Source organism: Dermacentor silvarum, chromosome 7, assembly GCF_013339745.2.
Source record: "Dermacentor silvarum isolate Dsil-2018 chromosome 7, BIME_Dsil_1.4, whole genome shotgun sequence".
NCBI lineage: Eukaryota > Metazoa > Arthropoda > Arachnida > Ixodida > Ixodidae > Dermacentor > Dermacentor silvarum.
Window position 1 is genome coordinate 31,097,046 of NC_051160.1, and position 19,937 is coordinate 31,116,982.

Consider the following 19,937-nt stretch of genomic DNA (forward strand, 5'->3'; position numbering starts at 1 on the left):
CGCGATATTAAAGAAAGAAAAAGAAACCTTTGGCCTTTATTTTGTACTAGTCAACTTTTTCCCGCCATATGAGTGAAAATAAAGTTTTGAAAGAATACTTTATCTGTCCAAACCTGTTCTAATTGGTGTCCCATATATTGATTGAGCTGCAGAAAGAAGATTGTCGGCAGCGAACGTCGATCCAGTGCCAGGGGCTTCGGAAGCGGGGGCAAAGAATGGGCTTGAGCCCACCCGGCTTCCTGTGTGTGTGTGCGTGTGTGCGTGTGCGTGTGTGTGTGCGTGTGTGTGTGTGTGTGTGTGTGTGTGTGTGTGTGTGTGTGTGTGTGTGTGTGTGTGTGTGTGTGTGTGTGTGTGTGTGTGTGTGTGTGTGTGTGTGTGTGTGTGTGTGTGTGTGTGTGTGGGACTAATCTGCACATATCCGTTTATTCATCGCGTAAAATAATTCGTCGTAAGCACATGCATTGGCAGGAGTAGTGATCGATGTATGAGCAGAACAAGCGCTTTCGAATCCCGAAAAAAAAAAGGGAAAGCCTATAGCTTATTTCAGGGTCGCGCCAGCCAGGTCCAATCACTTCTATATCGAAGGTAGGAGTGTGCGAATAGTGATTTTTGAGACCGAATCGAATACGACGCGAATATTGTAGGGGTGTGCGAATATTCGAAACGTTCGAATAACGAATCGAATAGTGTCCTATTCGATTCGGTCTTCGAATCGATGTCACCGTTCGTAGATGCGAATATTTTCCCAATGCCTTTCGAATATTTCAGAGCGTCAACTACGCCCAAGTTAACACAAAATTGGAGTAATGATACGGTGAATTTTCACCCCCGCTACCACGTCAGCCGGGGCGGTAGCAGATAAAACATGAGAACTTGCGTAGTAGAGCAGGCCACGTCACTTAGGTAGACATACTTTACAGGCTGTACAGCGATCATCTCACTGAAGGGCCCTGTGCACGCGAATATTCTGCTTGAGTGCTCCTAGTGCTCCGTTGGTGCTTTTAACAAACAACGCTTCACAACTTACTATGTGAAACTTGCTAGTTTTAAGAATACTGAGATGTGAACATGATTTTATATTAATTGCAATAACGGCTATTAATTATTCGAAAGGTACTTCGATTCTATTCGATTCACTTCTGGCAATATTCGCGTCGTATTCGATTCGGTCTCAAAAATCATTATTCGCACACTCCTACCTTCGATATAGAAGTGATTGGACCTGGCTGGCGCGACACTTTTTCCTTTTTTTCGGAGAGACGATTGATCTCCGTATATTCGTTCACCTATCGCATAAAATTACTCAGCGTCAGCCAGTGCATTAGCAGAGGGAGTTGTGTATGAGCTGAACTATACCGCTGTCGAGAGAAGCGATCGGACCTGGCTTGACCGACATTGTAATTATGAGCTGTAGGCTTACCTTTCTTGGAGGACGGGGGAGGGGAAGCCAGTATGCGCGTATCCGTTTATTCATCGCGTAAATCGGTGTCGGCACGTGTAGGGGCAGGGGGAGTGATGTATGCGCTGAACCAGCGCTTCATTCAGCTGGGCTTGGGAAGCGGTGGGAGGAGGCAGTATACGGGCTTCAGCATCCTGGGGAACGGAAGGGATCCGCCCCTTTTTCACCCAACCTTCAGCTTCCGTCATCCTTACGCAGAGCAGACCCAATGTCTACGCCAAATGTGGGATCACATTCACACTTTCGGTTGCACACACGGACGCAGGAAGAGATGACGACACGAGCGCGAAATGTCCTCTATTTCGCCCTCGTGTCGTACTTAATTCTTCCGTGTGTTTCATATGCGCAACCCAAATTGCGAATATGAGCAGTTGTCAATTCTCCCAGTTATCAGTTCTTCAGCTCTGTGATCGCTGTACAAAGGAATATCGCCCGCTTTGACTGAGCACAAGAATCCGCGTGCAGTAACGGCAGGGTGCTTCAATAAAGCATATATAAAAGGACCCTGTTAACTGTATTAGTTTCCTCCTTTTCTATAGACGCCCGTCGCGTGTCAGCCATGAAACTTGCGTGACCACGGCACGTCACGTACAAGCGGCTTCATTACTTCCCCGAGAGACTTTGCGTAAAACAGTGAGCGGCACGGCACCACTGTCCTCGGGAACTGTGGGGCTGAGCGCCCTCCCCCACCCCTTTTATTTTACAGCGAAGCTTTATGGCTAGGGTTCCCTAACTTCCTTGGATTTTTCATGGGCGTATAAGCAAAAACTCAGGTCCCGTGCGAACGAGCTGGTGCCACTGCTCGCGCGTTCGTCGTTGCCTTCTTTGAACACAGCTGGCTTGTCGGCGTCCCTCGGAATGCATTTTGACTTAGTTATTATCAATAGGCACTATTTTCAAGACCAGTAGACTCCCAGTTAGATAATAAAAGTTTCTCAAAGATTTGCCGCTGTGCGACCCGCGTTGGCCATGTCTACGTTCGCACCGTCCTCTCTTTGTCGGCGTTCCAAGCGCTTGCGTATCGAGTTTCCTTTCCTTCCGCTCTCCCTTGGTGGCGGTATATAAACAAACCAGAAAGACAAGTTGCCGTTCTCCATTTTGAATTTCTCTTCTCTCCCGTCGTCGTAATAGGAAAGACGCGTATAGTCCGGACTCCAGCTAGAGGAACAATTAACGCGCCTATGGAGAATGACAGCGAGAACAGATGCGAGAGTGCAATCGGCGCCGGCGGGCCGCAAACACCATTTGTCCACCGATCAAGACAATAAATGTGTTCGTACCTTAATTTTGTTCAAAATTCTGTGTCATGTCTGTGTCGTGTGCTAAACAGCTTCGCTGGTCATCCTCGTTGGCTACGTCACTGCTTCTCATGCGCCCAAATTGGGGCATCCGCGCCTCAAAGCCGCCTAAGAGATTATTTTTACGTATTATATAACCCTCTTAGACGTCGCGTACTAGTAGCGGGGGGAGGGGGGTCTCGCACGTGCAGTACCGCAAAGGCAGTGCTTTGCACCTGATAATTAAAGGCTGTCTATTGAGTGCTTAACCAAACTAAACAGCAATAATAAGGACACGGTTAGTTCGCCAAGCTGGGACACCGCCAGCACAGTTGTCATAAGTAATAACATAGTGCAGACAAACGACGGTGATGGCGAACGAATGGTTGAAGACCCCGTACCGCGACAATTAAGCGAGAGATTGAATTTTCCTCTGGTGGAACAGCGCAGGCTAGAATTGTATCGAACTCGAAGACGTGAGGTAATTCTGTCCGTATCGACTGGAACGTATAGTATAGTCGCGTAGTTTTGCATATTCCGATTTGACTTTCAAAACGTGAGCGCTATGCGTAGCTATCGTTATCGACGACTCGAAGGCGAAAGCCCAAGTGCTGATGCATTAAAAACGGACACATGACATACACATCCCCCTTAATTCGCTTACTCATCCTCTTAATTCACTTACCCATCCTCGCTTAGTCGTCCCACCTAATTCGCTTAGTCATTCCTCTTATTTCCAAAGGTCGAGGGCTCGACTCCCACCCAAGGTTGTGTGTTCGAGTGCCTTAATTAGCTCAATCTTAATTACCCGTGCCTTAATTAACTTCGCCTTCATTAACACCAAAGGTCATGGTTTCGACTCCCACCAAAGGTCAAGCGTTCGTAGCCTTTTTATACATTTCGTGTCGCCGACGCGTTTTCGCTCAAGGTCGACTTACTAATGAGAGTGAAACATACTATAGGAATTTCGCGTTAATAAGGACATGGTAGTTCGCCAAGCTGGGGCAGACAAACGACGGCGATGGCGAACAGAAAGGTTGACGGATCTCGTACCGCGACAAGCAAGAGATTGAATTTTCCGCTGAGGTGACGCGCACTGTGTTGGCCGAACTCAGAGACGTCAATTATGTTCAAGTTGACTAGAACGAGTTCAAAACGCGAGCGCTATGCGTAGCCGTCGCTTTGCGAAAAAAGTCCTAGTACACTTTTTTCTTTCTTTTTTTTTTTTTTTAGCGGAACCTTTCATATTGTCGCAAGCATAGAGTTTCTCACTATAGTTTTATAGTGTGAAACTCTATGGTCGCAAGACCTCAAATGCATAGAGTTGCAATCGTGATTTTCGCTAGAAACATTATGCCCTCGTCTATTCGGCACTTCTTTATCAATGCTTATGCCTCCGTGATATGTAGTGACACGGCGGTGGCTACGGGGGCGCTATTTTGGACAGCAGCCAACCGGCCAGCCAGTCGCAGCCAATGGGTCTTGATGCGCCCAAGGCCGAGCCAGCCGAGCAGACAGCAGCAAATCGTTAAAACTTGTTGAACTCGGGCGTACGTTGCAGGACAGTAAACCGCGCCCGAGCGACGTCCACATACGTACAACCTCTGAGAGACCAGGGAAGCAGGCGAGATGGCTGCGCGACTTTGCTTTGCCTACAGGACGGCGGTAACGCATATCTTCCGCATTTCGCGATCACCTGTTTAAGCGGCGTGACCAGCAGTATCGTACCATGTCGAGTTGTTGAACATGTGGCAGCTGTCCCAGTGATGGCGTGATAGAGGCTTTGCCGAGATTACACCTCTGATTGTGCACGTTTTCGTTTGCAGCTCCTGCAGAGATTTTCCGCTCGTGGCTATGCGTCGTCTAGTGTGGTAAGAAACTTATTTCGGCGCCGCCAATGTAGTACGGCATCGCTCGACTTACAGCTTATGACTTCCCTCCTTGACTCTCCGTTCCTGTAGCCCACAACTAAGATGTTCATCAACGGAGAGTTCGTCGAGTCCAAAACGACTGAGTGGATTGATCTCATGAACCCGGTAATTACGACATTTAATTATTTCCACCCACTCCCCTACTCATTTTTAAGTTGTAGTGTCGTGCGACCCATGCAGAATTGTTACAGCATCGAAGATAAATTTAGACCGCGTCTACAGACACGGCCGCGATCGAGTTTAGCTTATCTCTCACTGTTATGACAGATAAGCGAGTTGCAAGGATACGTTCACTCGGCTTTTACCTTTAACGCACGACGGTGACAGACGGTCAAGGTCACTGAACCGATAACGCTGGGAGCGTCATTGTGACTTACACGTTACTATTCTACCTTTTATTTTCCAGGCAACCAACGAACCTGTAACCCGTGTGCCAGTGTGTACGAATGATGAAATGGAAGCTGCTGTCGGGGCTGCGAAGGAGGCCTTCAAGACGTGGTCGCAGACGTCAATTTTGACGAGGCAGCAGTCCATGTTCAAATTGCAGAATCTCATCAAGGAGAACATGGTAAGATAAAAACGATACATTGAAAGGATGCAGAGTTCTGCAACTGGCATTTGTAATCTTTTTTTGTGCAGAAACGAATCGCTGCAAACATCACAGAGGAGCAGGGAAAAACGTTGGCAGACGCTGAGGGAGATGTGCTTCGAGGCTTGCGTGAGTATGCAATGTTGAAGATTGTCAAATGGTTTCTGCGATAATGTTCTTCTACTTTGCAGAGGTTGTCGAACATGCTTGTGGAGTTACTTCTCTACAGTTGGGCGAGACCTTGCCAGTCCATCAGTAAAGACATGGACACGCTCTCCTACCGCATTCCGCTTGGCGTCTGCGCTGGCATCACGCCATTCAACTTTCCCGCCATGATCCCATTGTGGGTAAGTCTCGCTTGCCCTTGCCTTTTGTCTACAATATGAAATCATGTGTGCATACCTAACAACAGCAGCATCAATAAACTTAACCAGAGAGCTGTCAGGTTCATTTACTTGTATTCCTGTCTAGACTCCACCTCCAAAATAATCAAAGCTAACACTATCAAGCCGCTCTCCTTGCATAGAAAGTCTTAGCGGATACAATTTGTGTATTTACTCCTGACTAATCAACTTGCTCTCGACTGTCAGTATCCGTCGCCCCTAGCAACGAGACACTCTCATGTTAAGCAACAATCCTTGTCGCCATACTTTGCGAGAACTGATATGCTCAAGTATGTTTTCTTTGCAAGGATGAGAGCAGAGTGGGACAGTTTACCGAACTTCCCAAATGTTTACATTGCTTACCTGTCTGTATTATCCTCAAGGCTTTCTTTGTATACCTTGCTTAGACCTGCACAGGGTGTGCTGTATGTAATTAAAACAAAAGTAAAACATTCTTTTGATTGTGACAAACTCTTTCAATGCAGATGTTTCCTCTGGCCCTAGTCTGTGGAAACACGATAGTGATCAAGCCTTCAGAACGTGACCCTGGAGCCACGATGATTCTGATGGAGCTGCTCCAACAGTGCGGAGTGCCAAAAGGGGTGGTCAATGTCTTCCATGGAACACACGAATGTTTGTATTTCATGTTCGCCTGTGTTCTCCTTATTGCTAATGTGACACCCATCTTGTTACAGCTGTCAGATTCATCTGCGACCATCCCGACATCAGAGCAATCTCATTTGTTGGATCTGACACAGCTGTAAGGTTTTAGTTTTTTCTCTGGTCTCTCAACTGCATGTAGTTGAGTGACTAGAGTAGCATGTTGTGCAATAGGCACTGGTGACCTGGAATCACTGTAGCGTATGCATTTTGTTTGCAGGGCAAGTTCATCTATGAACGAGGTTCGAAGAATGGCAAAAGGGTGCAGTGCAATATGGTGAGGCTTTTGGTTGGCTTCTTGCAAAGTCTAATGCACAGAATGAGCAGAAAAGACAACTTATGTTCGTTTGTGACGACACTACACTTACCACTGTTCAGATTTTTCACAAATGTGCATAGTCTGTATGTGTGCATTAACCGTTCCTGTGCTCTTTCTCCTACAAAACCACGTGCAAAAGTACACAGAACTACATATGTAACTATGCCGACTGTAGAAAAGTTCAGGAGTAGCCAGTGCCATATTTGTGTGCCAACATCTCCTCCTACCATGTCAAAAGAAAAAAAGCATGCATGGCAGCATGCATGGCTGCATGCACTCTGTACTGCATTTAAGACTCACGTGAACAGGCCATGTGCATGTAAGGATGGTGCTATACGATCTCTCCAACCATGTTCCAGATATTGTGGGCATCAATTACTATCTAATGATAAATGCTCAAACAAAAGCTCTCTCGAGTTCAGAGCTTTTGGAAATGCTTAAGTGCGTGACACTAGGACTTGCTCAGGAGTGCGAGTTTTGCTGAAAATGGGTTGATTATTTGGATGAGGGGTGGCATTTGAGTGACCCTAAGAAAAATAAGACTCGACTGTGCTTGCAGATCAGGGAACACTTTTCTCGAATTGGAGGCAAGTAGAGGCAGAAAAAAACTACCTTAAAGTGGGACAGATCGCGCCGTATTATATTAATGTCTTGCACACATGACACCCTGTGATGCCACAAATTTTGGCAAGGATTGGCCTATTCCCTGTGATAAAGCTCGGAGCACATTCGAAGATAACACTTAACCGTGCAACTATGTAGGTTCTATAAAAAGTTTAGAAGTTAGCGTAATGTAAAAATATGTTGAAATCAGCAAAATGAGGATTGGTCATTTCCACTAGGGTTTTTTTTTTTTTTTTTTTTTTTTTACAGAGCAACAAGAATATATGCATGAAACTACATGTTTCTTATGTAACACACCAGTTCAGTAAATTCAGCAAGTGCCCAGTTACCATTGTGCCACATTGCTTACAGGGGGCGAAGAACCATGGTGTGATCATGCCCGACGCAAACAAGGAGTACACTCTCAACCAGTTGACGGGTGCTGCCTTCGGTGCAGCCGGACAGAGGTGCATGGCGCTCAGTACCGCTGTTTTTGTCGGAGAAGCCAAGAACTGGATCCCCGAGCTCGTGGAGCGTGCCAAGAAGCTCAACGTGAACGCCGGCCATGTTCCGGGCGCCGACCTTGGCCCAGTCATTTCTCCAGAGGCCAAGAAACGCATCTGTGACCTCGTCGAGAGCGGAGCGCAGGAGGGTGCGAAGGTTATTCTGGATGGCCGCAACATTAAGGTGCCCGGCTTCGAGAAGGGCAACTTCGTGGGACCCACCATCCTTTCAGATGTCAAGGTAGGTGACACGATGCACAGGTCGTTCAGCATGCAGCATCTGTCACTAGTGTGACTGAAGTGGATGTGTGAAGTTGGCAATGAACACAGCGATGTCATAGGCACTCAACTACTGGCGCATATGCGGTACTGCATTGAACGTTGCATTGCTGCATCGACAGGACAATGTACTGGGTGATACAGTTTTAAGAATACGCTTTACCTTGGGAGCTCCGGACTGAATACATGGGAATGGAAAAGTTGCTTTGCTCAGCATCAGCTGCATCGAATTCGACGAGCGAGGTTTGTTGCACTCAAAAGAAAACGTTTAACTCTGCTGTCTGTTGGGAGCAGAGGTTTATTTAAAATTTTTTAAACAGAGTGTCGACTATCGCAAAATTAAAACAAATAGAGACACCAAGTTTACAGCTCGAACTCTGATGCTTTAAAGATGCAGTTTGCAGAACTGTGATATCTGGCTTGGTGCAGGGTTAGGGATTGCATTTGTAAGTTGTGTGCTTATATTTCATTTGTTGAAGTTGCCGATTTCTGCCAATCATGGTGAAATAATTTAAGGCCCTGAATCAGAATTCTGCTTCCAGGAGTCGAATCGGTAGAGCAGTAGTCTAATGAGAGCATTTCCGAGTTCCACATGCATTTGAATAGGGAAATCGGAGGTGACCCCGAGGCAATACGTCCTCTTAAGCTAAAACATTTTATTAGTACTTGAGCACTTATAGGACCCAAGCACCTGCCGTGGTTGCTTAGTGGCTATGGTGTTGGGCTGCTGAGCACGAGGTCGCGGGATCGAATCCCGGCCACAGCGGCCGCATTTCAATGGGGGCGAAATGCAAAAACGCCCGTGTGCTTAGGTTTAGGTGCAAGTTGAAGAACCCCAGGTGGTCCAAATTTCCGGAGTCCTCCACTACGGCGTGCTTCATAATCAGATCTTGGTTTTGGCACGTAAAAACCCCACAATTAAATTTTTTTAATAGGACCCAAAACGTGAATTGTTCTTCTTTTAACGAGTGGAGCTTCCTCAGCGAAGAGCATGTGGGTCAAAAGTTCACGTTCAAACTTCTCACCTTGAAAAGCCTAAGGTGCAGTGTTGGCGAGAAGATAAGGTTGCCGTAATGTGCCGAAGGCCGCATGCTCATGTTTCAATCAATGCTCTACAAATGTGTGCAAACAAGTTGTAAGCAACATAAAAATGCTAAATGAACAATCTGCAACAGATAAAATGAAGCAACCAAAGTGCATGGCTTGACATAATAGTGTTCCAAGAAAGACGAATTTTTCTTAATTCGTGAAGCTTTTTCTGAAATACCTGTATGGGTTTCGTTGGTGTTTTTATGCTAATTTCAGGCGTATAACAATTTATCTCTTCCATGAAAATTCCTCTACCTAGCAAGTTTCCGTAGAAGTGATCTGCCATACTGGTGTTAGCAGGCACAGTGCCTCACATTAAAACGCTCCAAGAGTTGGTATGGGGTTTCACTGGCTCTTCAAAATTTCTCAACTTTTTTTTATATCTCTTTTCTCTTGGTGGTTTGTAGTGTAGGAGTGTGCCAATGCTGCTCATGGTAACTTCTCTACTTTTTCGAGCCTTTTTCAGGCAACAACAATTGTTAACTCCTGGCGTATGCTATAGGCTGTGTGTAGCAGAAAGCACCAGGTAGACAGTGCAAGTCACTGAAGTTTTATGTGTGCAACAAATGCTAGAGCTCTGACAGTTACCATCGTCCTCCGCTAGTCCATGCGTCGCCCTCAGCTGTCTTCCTCCCCGCTTTGCACGGGTTCACAGTAATTTCATTGCTTTTTTTCACGAGTTAGTAAACTGGGCCAACCCCGAAGACAATGAAATTAAAGGTAGTTACTTGGTGGGCCAATAATGCTCCACAATGTGTCCTCGCAGTATTGTAAGATGATCCTGGAGGCAGTGAAACGTCAAGCACCTAATCACCTAATAGCGTTAACCAATAGAGACAACCAATAAGTGCATCCCCACCAGCATACCTCAATAGGTCTACCAGGAAGCTATCGCTGGAATTTGCTAATCAACTTAAAATTGTTTCCAGACATAGCCGACACTTTAAATACCTTCGGATGCAATTATGTATGGTTTCACGGCATCCAACGGAACCTCCTTGTATCCTTTCAGCCCAGTATGCGTTGCTATCGGGAGGAGATTTTCGGACCCGTGCTGCTGACCCTCAACGTGGACACAATGGACGACGCCATCGCTCTCATCAACTCTAACCCTTACGGAAACGGCACTGCCATATTCACCACGAATGGTGCCACCGCAAGACGGTATACCCAAGAGATCGACGTGGGACAGGTAAGTGCCAGTAGTGGGACAATGCCAAAGTACTATTCATCTAACCAACTCTTAATTTTGGAGTTGGTTAGATGCACACATGCATTGCATGCATGTTGGTGGCCGTACAATAGACTCATCTCCCCATGCTGAGAGCATATGCACACCATTCCTGCGAGTAGTCTTCGCCTCTTTCCTACTGCACTTGTGTTCCAAGGCAACCTTGATGAGGTTTGTGATGGTGCAAGCACTACATGCTTCTTACTACTGTCGCCCTTCAGTCCACTAAGGATTACTACTACTGGTATTCCCTGCAGCAACAATGTCATGAAATTGGTGCATTAGAGGACTGCCTGAGCTTTTCTCTTGGTTTTTAGGTTTGTTAAGCAACATCTCTACCAAACATTGAAATCAAATTTATGTCGGTGCTTGCCTTGGAAAACATTTAACTTTCATCGATGCTGGGAATCGCACTATAGCTCTGAAGAAGCTTCCATTGAAGTTCACCTCATGAAAGCTTGTCTAAATGAACACTCGGGCATGCATGAAATCAATAGAAGTGGGTTGTCGGCTTGTTGACCTGTCGTGGGCTCGTAAACGCTAGCCAGTTGGGCTGAGCCAGCCCGACCTGTTTGCAACGCGCATGTAAATTCGGACGGGCCAAGGCTTGCACAGAACCACTGAGATGTTGTGATTTACACGCCAGAAGTACAGCCTCGTAACGATAAAACATATGAAATAGAGATGTTACAGACGGCTTTACGACGTTTACGTCGAGCTTGGTCAGCCTCATTTCTGACTCGACACGCTAGCGTCAGGTTCTTGCAAACGCTACCACTGTGGATGTGTTACTTAGCCACCACTATCTGATAACTCGGACCTAAAGCTTGGGATTTTTGCCCGGTGCAGGTTGGTGTGAATGTGCCCATTCCTGTACCGCTGCCCATGTTTTCCTTCACTGGATCCAGAGGCTCGTTTTTGGGTGACAACAACTTCTACGGCAAGGCGGTAAGTACTTGGTGCAGGTTTTGTGATGATCTTGTTGCTGAATCTGACTTCTTAACTCGCAGGGGGTCAACTTCTACACGCAACTGAAGACCGTGACCCAGCTCTGGCGTACGCAGGACTCGACACATACAAAAGTGGCCACTGCCATGCCAGTCATGCGCTGAGAACAGGAAACCATCACTCATCCCATCAACTTCGTACAAAGATCTTCAATAAAGTGCTTCCATGTTGTAATAAGGCTGCCTAGTGTTTGACATCAAGGAAATCTGCCTTTGCATCACAGCATAGTTTTACAACGTCGGCAGATGTAAAAAAAAAAAACAGGTACAGTTGAACCTTTATATGATGAACATAGATATAATCAAATAAATCTAAAATTCACTAATTCTTTTTTCCACTGGTAGCATGTACGCTTATAACAGATCTCGGATATGACAGAAGCATTTTTGTATCGGATGTGACTTCATTATAACAAGGCTCGACTGCAGGGAGGTACAGGGAAGAGTTAGGTCCAAACTATGCACAAGACACACACCTGCATGGTCAGTTCAAAATTATCATAGCACAAGTTGGCTGCTCCAAAATTTCGTCCACACTGGTTAAAATTGTAGCTTTTACAGCATTCTGAAGACAGTACGCACAATGTAATGGTTACTTTTTTTTTTCTCCTAAAAAACAAAATGCTTCACAAACTCTGATTTGTACTGACTGCCCAGCCCAGCTCCCGTTCTTCTGCGCTGTTGGCGTGAGGTTGCGGGACACGGTGAACGGTCGTCACCCGGTGGCTGTCGACGTCGCGTCCCACCGAAAAGAGAGACTGGAGCTGCGCTTTCTGGCAGTAGTAAACATTCTAGTTGCTCCTATATCGTACATAAAAAATGGCCTCGTGTGTCTAAATTCTCACAATATACAAGCTGCACCGTCCGATCCAAAAGTTCCGCATAGTTATGCCACCAGGCTTGTTCAGCCTGTTGTGCGCGTGTGGAAGGGGGCACTGTCCATATGGCCTCGGAAGAGTCGTCGCCGAACCTCGCTTCGACGCACCGCGATTGGTCTGCGACACAGACGTCTATGATGTCTCTTTAAAAAACTGGCTCTGAAGCGTAATACTCGTCGCCAGCATTATGCTTCAGAATCATCACGTGGCAAGATGGTGCTAGGTCGCCACGTACGCTGTTATTGACACATTGCTTCAGGCACCACAAATGTTCTGCGTCGTCTCTGACCAGTCGCGGCGATTGAAGGCCTTGTCTCGGCGACTGTGGGCATTCCTCGGATCGCGAGCGTGCAAGGTGGCACACAATGTCTCCGACGGTGTGGCCCGTGGCTAGGAGCCTGCAGCACTGTCCTGGTTTGTAAGCCAAACGCTGGGCACCCATTGGGGCTCTCGCTCCAGAATGGCCACCTCCTTGAGCAACTCGCTGTAGGCACGGTCCAGATCCGAATTGACGATAACCATGTCGAAGTAGTGGCCGTAGGTCTCCTCCATTTGTCGCGCCCGCTCGATGGTTTCCCGCAACTCCTCCTCTCGCACGGGGACGCCCTGGCGGGCGCGGTGCTGCCGAAGCTTCTCCAATGACGGTGGTGCCACAAAGACCACGTACGGCTTGAGGTCAGAGTGCTTCAGCATCTTCAGAGACTGCCAAAGAAGAAGAGAGCGAGACAGCATGAGAATGCTGCAGCTGACACCACGCTGTCTTGCCGCCATGCACCGTCCATTAGTCAGACGAATTTTATTTCTGACACCCTAAGACAACAGCGTCGTTTTAAAGGCCAACTCAAAACTTCACTTTGGTTAATTTGGCTATAAACGAACAGCATACACAACTGAAGTAACCTTGACAAAGCTTTAGGGTTGGCAATTGCAAAATTTTTTCATTATCAGCAGGCACTAAATACCACCGGCTTACCAGATGATGTTGGCACGTGGTGGTAAGCGGATGTTACGGACAGAACGGCTCATGTGATCTGATTTCAATGTCGCATCCGGATGCTGCTTCTCAATGCTCTGGCTTTTGGGCCACTTCCAGCTAACAGTAACGGCGGCATTTCTCTAGGTGTCAGTATCAATAACAGTGATTTTTCCTAGCTTTGTGCGACACATTTGCTCACATTTGAAACATAAAATTTTGCAGAGAGCTTTTTATTTATACTCTCGGAACTGGGCTTTTAACGTGGTCCCAAATTTTGTTGCAATTGGCTTTTAACGTGACTGTTTGGGAAGTCAGGAATGGGACAGCAATCTCTTGGCTGTCTTGCAGATTATCTGCAGTAATAAGTTCAGGAAGGCCGACCGTCCCCACTTTGCTGTCACTTCTGACACCAGCATCCCTTAAAGGTCAACTTCAATGACATTTTAGGCCATGTAAGAAGCCTAGGTACAGATAGCATAGATACAGAGTAGCTTTCGTGCAAAATTTTACCTTTGAAATACGAGCAGATACATCATAAAAAGCTCGCAAACGTAGATGTTTCTAAACTGAACCCCCTCCTTCCCACCCTCAAAAAAAAAAAAAAACAACCACCCTGCTATTACTGCTTGCCAGAACTGACACAACCGGTATGGCCTCCGAGATTAGCCGCTTCCCATGGCGCAGTGGAAAATCTCAGAGGCAATTTGCCATAACATACGTCACACGCACCAACCACCAACTATGCATCACCGCCTTAGGTGCAATTTAAAGCCTACTAATAAAAAAATTAGACAATTACCAGCCCTGCAGCTTTGCCACCAAGACTAGTTCACTTTTATATTCTACTCATATATAACCAATTTAGCCACAGTAAAATTAATTACAGGGCCCCAAGCTACACTGCACTTGAAAACAAATGAGTGGTCTCCCTCTCGCTATTGCTACCCTCCCCAAAGGCGGTTTCTCCTCTCTTAGATGATATGTGGACACTACATCAGTACTGAATGTTACCTCGGCACTTTTGTTTGAAAACAGCACCACACCACATATGCTTACCACGGCTGCGCTCTTCGGCTGCATGCACACCACGGAACAAACACACAACGCGAGGTGAAATCTGTTGATTGTGCACGACAGGCAAGCGGGACGAGGGCAGGTGGGCGTGCGACTGCATGGCAAAGGCATGCTAGCAGATGCATTGGAATCGGCGTCTCTTGTAGATCGACCAGTCGACAGCATTTACCATGGTGACATCACATGCAAGACCCCGTTGGCATCACGACGTATGAAGGGACCGGAAAAGCCTGGTGAGTAGCACGCAATTGCTTTTGGAATTATTAGAGATGGTTCGGAAATCCTTTTATGATGCCTCTCTAGAGACAGCAGTACCATAAGGTATCAGTCCAGACATCACCAAAACAACTCAACCCCAAGCGATTTTAGGGACATGTGGGCCTGTGCACGCAACTCGTTGATAGCAGTACAGGCTGCGGGTCACCACAATTTGATATAAACATCTGCGAAGCAGACGCCATGCCTCACCTGTGGGTGAAGGTTCAGGACGCAGACCTTGCCAGAGTTCACGACACTCCGAATGGCATCAAGGCTGGTACCGTAGTAGTTACGCTCGTATTCGCCGTGCTCCACAAATTTGCCGGCCAGGATGTCGGCTTCAAATTGGGGCCGGCTAATGAAATGGTAGTCTACCCCGTCTATCTCCGAATCCTTTCGCGGCCGGCTGGTGTCTGGCAAAAACAAGTTGCAAGTCGCTGAAATCAGCAAGCGTCCTCTCTTTCTCCACGATAAAAGCTAGTAATAGAAAAACGCAAGCTAATGGTGCAATTACAGCAGCAGTCTAGACATAATACTCAATGGGGGAGGGGGTACGGATGAGCAGTGTTTCAAAACTGCTTGTCATGCCCATTGCTTCAGTACATTTTGAAAACGGAGTACTAATAAGGCATGTTTATGTAGGGCTAAAGAAAAAGATGAAATTGCTTACTGAACTTTGGTTTCTGTAATGCGTTGGGACAAGCACAAACAGGGCAAGCTTTAAGTGGTCTGCAACTTTAACACCGCTTGACAACTTTTAAATTACTAATTCTAAGCCTCTCGGCAAAATGTCAATGTTACATTATTTGTTTAGGCTTCTAGGATAAATTTCGCAAGACACTCACGTGGAACTGCAGCTGCAAAGCGTTCCGTGTCCTCCATTAGCTTCTGGCGGAGCTCGTGCCTGCCTATGTTGGACGGTCCAACAAGCACCACGGGCCGCTTGCAGTTGGGACGGGGGTAGTAGAGCGACACTTCTTCGTAAGTTGGCACTGGCTCGTTTGCTTCTGAGTCTGCGAAGACCGCACGTCAACAAGTCAACACACAAACATAAAATGAAAGAAACATCTGGCAATGGGTTATTAAAGAAAACAGAAAACACTCATACTGCAGTGCTTTTGCAACAAAGCACAAACAGGTCATTCACAACCATGTGAAGCGGACAGACAGTGAAGCTAGGAAACGCATAAAGGAAATTGACTGTTACCCGCTGCAGTAGCTCAACAGCCATGGCGTTGTGTTGCTGAGTTCGAGATTGTAAGTTTAGTGGGGGGCAAAATGCAAATACACACACGCACTTAGATTTAGGTGCACGTTAAAGAACCCCAGGTGGTCAAAATTGATCTGGAGTCCCGTACCACGGCATGCCTCATAATCAAATTATGGTTTTGGCACACAAGACCCCAGAATTGCATTAACTGCTCTTGGCAACCGAAATGTAGAAACAATAAGGGAAAAGGACATAACAGTGGACAAAAAGACAACTTGCCACAGGTGGGAGCCAAACCCATATATTCCACATTATGCCTGCAATGCTCTACCATCTTCGTGCCCGCTCTAACGTCTTCGTGCCCGCTTTTATTGAGTACCTTGAGTATACTAGATTTACCCCTGGGAGTGTTAGCCAGTGTCACTCATAGTCATGGCAGCAAATGCGGAACATCCTTTTAACCACCGGGATCGCGCAGCATGTGAACTTAGGAGAAAGTCACTGTCTAGTAAACCGTTGTATGCTACTGACAGCATCAAGGCTACCAAAGTCGAAACCTCACCATGCAATGAGCAAGCAAAGTAAGGGCAGAATAACATAAGCCCTGGGTTCATTGTCTGTTGACTTTATGTGGTTGTAAATTAAGAGAAAATCTAAATCCTTTGGTTCCCCTTACTCTTTTCGTTCAAACACATGTTGTAGAGACAAGTGTGAATATTGAATTTCAACTTACCGTCTCCCAATGTACCAGTTGATCCACCGCTCTTTTTCTTCTTCTTCTTGTGGTGTTTCTTGGCACAAAGAAATTTTCCTGTTGTGCAGAGCGCAAACATAATCAGCACCTATGCTTCCGTCAAATGAATTTAGAGAAGACATACCTCGCTTGGTCTTCTCCTTCGACCCCGCATCACCGCCAGCCAGAGCTTGTTTCATAGCTTCACGCCTAAAAAGAGCACATTGCAGGTTAATGTTGTCATTAGTGTCATGCGAACATTTCAATTCCCGAATATAGTAGCTTTGAATACACTGTGCTATTCGATATCTGCATCAAAAGACAATTCAATATTTGACTTTTTGAAGTGTAACGCTTGGTTTTCTATATTCAGCTTCGCTGCAATACAGATGTGTTAAAGGGACACTAAAGCCTTAAGTCAACGTGGACTGTTAAAATACCATTTCATAAACTTCGCAGAGCTTGTTCCGTGCCAAGAAAAGACTTAGTTTAAGAGAAAGTCGCGTCTGAAGGGTCCGCCATACATTTAGCGCAATTTAAATAATTCGCTGCCGAGTGGGGAGTGGTGACATCTTGCATATGCCATCACTGCCTATTACTGCCATCGGTGAGTGAAACAGTGCCCGACAGACGGCACTACGGTTATTTGCACAAAATGCAAACACGCAGCCATGGAGAAACCGAGCTAAGACAGAGCGTTGGATTTGCCACTGCAGCTGCTCTTGGTCAAGTGACGTGGACGGTTCGGACATTCCGCGACGTCACGTCGAGGTGGAATTGTCTGCTACTCGCAGTTTGTGCGAGTCTCGCCAGCCAGCAAAACCAGCGCAGCACTCCACAATAACGAAACTACTGAAATGCGAAAAAGCGGGTGGCACAGAACTGAGCGAAAACGAAACCTTTCGACTGCTTGTGTTGTTGTCAAGGGAAATGTCAAAAAGTTTTTTTCTAAAAATCGAATAGAACTGGACAAGTAGCATTTTCTTCAGTCTTATAATGCAATGCAATGACCTTTTTATTACAGTGGTTATTAGTGACAGAATTATAATGAAGTGTGCCTACATCATCGGACTAGTACTTGAATGTCCCAGATGAGTCTCAAATCGTGTCCTGCATTTACCTCAATTTCTCAATTACTAAAGCTTTGTTTGTGTTAATACTGATGCATTAGACATTCTCAAGCATTAATCTATCACTTTAGCCCGATTTAATGTTTGCTTTTAGTGTTCCTTTATGCAGTGAAGCATGTCTGCCGTGCAGTGAAGCATACTAAGAGTGGAAAGGGGCACTGTAACGGGGTTTAGTAAGCATTCCTTATACACGTGTGCACATGCTGTCTCCGGTCACAGTATGAACACGTAGTCTAATAAGTGCAACCAATACGTCGAATCAGAATATAAGCATTGGTACAGCACTATCTTTTGTTTACACTTCCTCTAGTCATTGCCAAGTCTACATTTTTAATTTGTGCATTGATTTACCTTTGTGTTATTCTCATTCACTTCCTACAAGCACAACGGCAGTTGCATCATGCTTTGCTGTTCATTAACCTCTTTGTATCTTTGACATTTAGTCCACAAGTTGTACTGCACTAATTCTTGGTCTCATTAATTCCGGTAGGCAGTAGTTCCTGTGCATACCAGTTCGCAACCACTTTTCTGCACAACAGCCATTCAGTATTCAATTAGAAGATATTCATCCCAAATCACTATTCGCGCAAAATCCACTGTTCGCACAGGCCCAATTGTCATAGTCATACATGCAGTTGCAGTACTTATAGTCACATCAAGAATACACTGAGAATACAGGGAGGCAGAGCTCTATTCTAGTTTTTACACCATTGGTACCATGTAGAAAACACAATCCCACACCCCAGTGATTTATGCATTGAAGCACAAAACTGGAACGCTGATGTATTTTGTTGCACAATTTGGGAATGAATATCTCAAAACTAGCGTCATCCTGAAAGTTTGAACTCACCAGCTACAATTCATAAATTGCAATATATGAGCCGTAACCTAATTCATTAAAACATAATTAGTAATGTTTTGTTAATTAGCTAATTATGCATTTTGATTCTTCGTGCAAGTAATGTACGCCTCTTTGAGTAATCCAGCTAAATGACTAGAATTATGCTATCTGCCACAGGTCATTTTAAAAATTTTGTATAGCCTAAAAGAAAAAAAAAGGAACACCTGGTACACAAACGTATTCACCACAGACCAAGCAGAGCGACATGTTTTTACCGTGTAGATTCCACAGCTCACAGTCTGCAATCGCAACCCCAACATGTGCATCATGCACCAGAATCAGAAGAGGTATTTTAGAGGAATAACATTATTGGACGCAATATTATTTCCAAATCATATTGTTTCAACATATAAAGAAGTTATTTGATACAGGACGTTTTAGACCAAAGGCCAGTCCACTAAACGTGCAGAGTGATACATTTCCATGACCGCACTAGGTGTGTAACTTCCGCATTATTGCCTCCCAAGTAGGAAACGGAGTTCTAGGCAAATGGAAGGAAACCCACTGCTGTTGGAAGGACTTGGAAGGAATGAGGCCGGCCAGGGTCTGGTCTTCCTCGCCCTGGCGGTAGGCCTGCCACCAGTTGGGGTCGTCCCGGTTGATGACGTGCAGCACGTCACCCTTTTGGAACGGGATGCCCAACTCTCGGCACGGAATGTACAGGTCTTCTTCTGGCTCGTAGTCAAAGTGGGCCTGCGGGAGGGACGCAGTAGTCGTTTAGTCAGCGCTCAAATTTCGCCGGTATGGCATGCCTAGAAATTCAAAATGCTAGTGTTGCTCAGAGTAACAATTGGGCATTAATTAACATGTTAATAGACAGGAAGTAAGCAGTATGGATTAGAGTGCAAATGCTAGAGCAGCACAGACCAGCTAACCAGTGGTCTAGTATTAGATTAACAGTGTGGGTGTTAAAGGAAGCGGAGTGCAGTCAGGGGTGGCAGAGGAGACGAGATCACTGGGAGAGACCTTGGTCCTGTAATGAACATAGTACTGTATTTGTTCGATAACTATAAGGTGATAAAAATTTGATAATGTTGAAATGCTACGCCTGGCATCATCAACAATGCCACAATGCCATGACACAGAGCAACATTTGCTTAACTTGTGCAGCAATAAGGCTAGGCATGATTACACTGTTTATGAAAAGTGAGCAAGAGCGCCGAGTGTGTTTCTTCTGGCTCTGCTCCCTTTGGCTGCCATAGTGATCGCAGGTATAAAGTGAGCCAATGTATCACGACATTGTGATGCTTCTACCTCCGGGGTAAATGATATCAAAACTAGTTTGTAGAATCAAGAATTATCATAATTTTACGTATTTAGGGCACTCTGACACTAGTCAGTATTACTTTTTTTTCTAGGGCTTAAAGGGTTTCAAATTTCATTTAACGCAAAAAAAAGGGCCAAATAAAAAAATCTCATATCAACACTCAGGAGATTCCAAGCAGTA

At 45.8% G+C, this 19,937-nt stretch overlaps 2 protein-coding genes across 5 annotated transcripts in view; one reads left to right on the forward strand and one right to left on the reverse strand.

The window, feature by feature from the left end:
* Positions 1 to 4,194: 4,194 nt before the first annotated feature.
* Positions 4,195 to 11,508, forward strand: LOC119457872 (probable methylmalonate-semialdehyde dehydrogenase [acylating], mitochondrial). Its single transcript, XM_037719632.2, is given in 14 exon segments — positions 4,195 to 4,401; positions 4,563 to 4,607; positions 4,698 to 4,772; positions 5,074 to 5,235; positions 5,307 to 5,385; positions 5,448 to 5,497; positions 5,499 to 5,603; positions 6,125 to 6,272; positions 6,335 to 6,399; positions 6,520 to 6,576; positions 7,594 to 7,965; positions 10,105 to 10,284; positions 11,173 to 11,271; positions 11,334 to 11,508. Coding segments are annotated over 14 exon segments (1,575 nt in total). The 5' UTR covers positions 4,195 to 4,365; the 3' UTR covers positions 11,436 to 11,508.
* LOC119457870 (protein PALS1) overlaps positions 11,461 to 19,937 on the reverse strand; it is a 42,305-nt gene continuing 33,828 nt past the window's right edge. For 3 of the 4 annotated variants that reach the window (XM_037719627.2, XM_037719629.2, XM_037719628.2), the window contains 6 exons: positions 18,996 to 19,183; positions 16,605 to 16,669; positions 16,460 to 16,537; positions 15,362 to 15,529; positions 14,727 to 14,929; positions 11,461 to 12,910 (listed from right to left, as the gene is read on the reverse strand). In XM_037719627.2, the coding sequence (XP_037575555.1) occupies positions 12,599 to 12,910; positions 14,727 to 14,929; positions 15,362 to 15,529; positions 16,460 to 16,537; positions 16,605 to 16,669; positions 18,996 to 19,183 (1,014 nt within the window). In that variant the 3' untranslated portion in view covers positions 11,461 to 12,598. The remainder of the gene's footprint in view (positions 12,911 to 14,726; positions 14,930 to 15,361; positions 15,530 to 16,459; positions 16,538 to 16,604; positions 16,670 to 18,995; positions 19,184 to 19,937) is intronic. The other variant, XM_037719630.2, reaches the window with a different exon arrangement.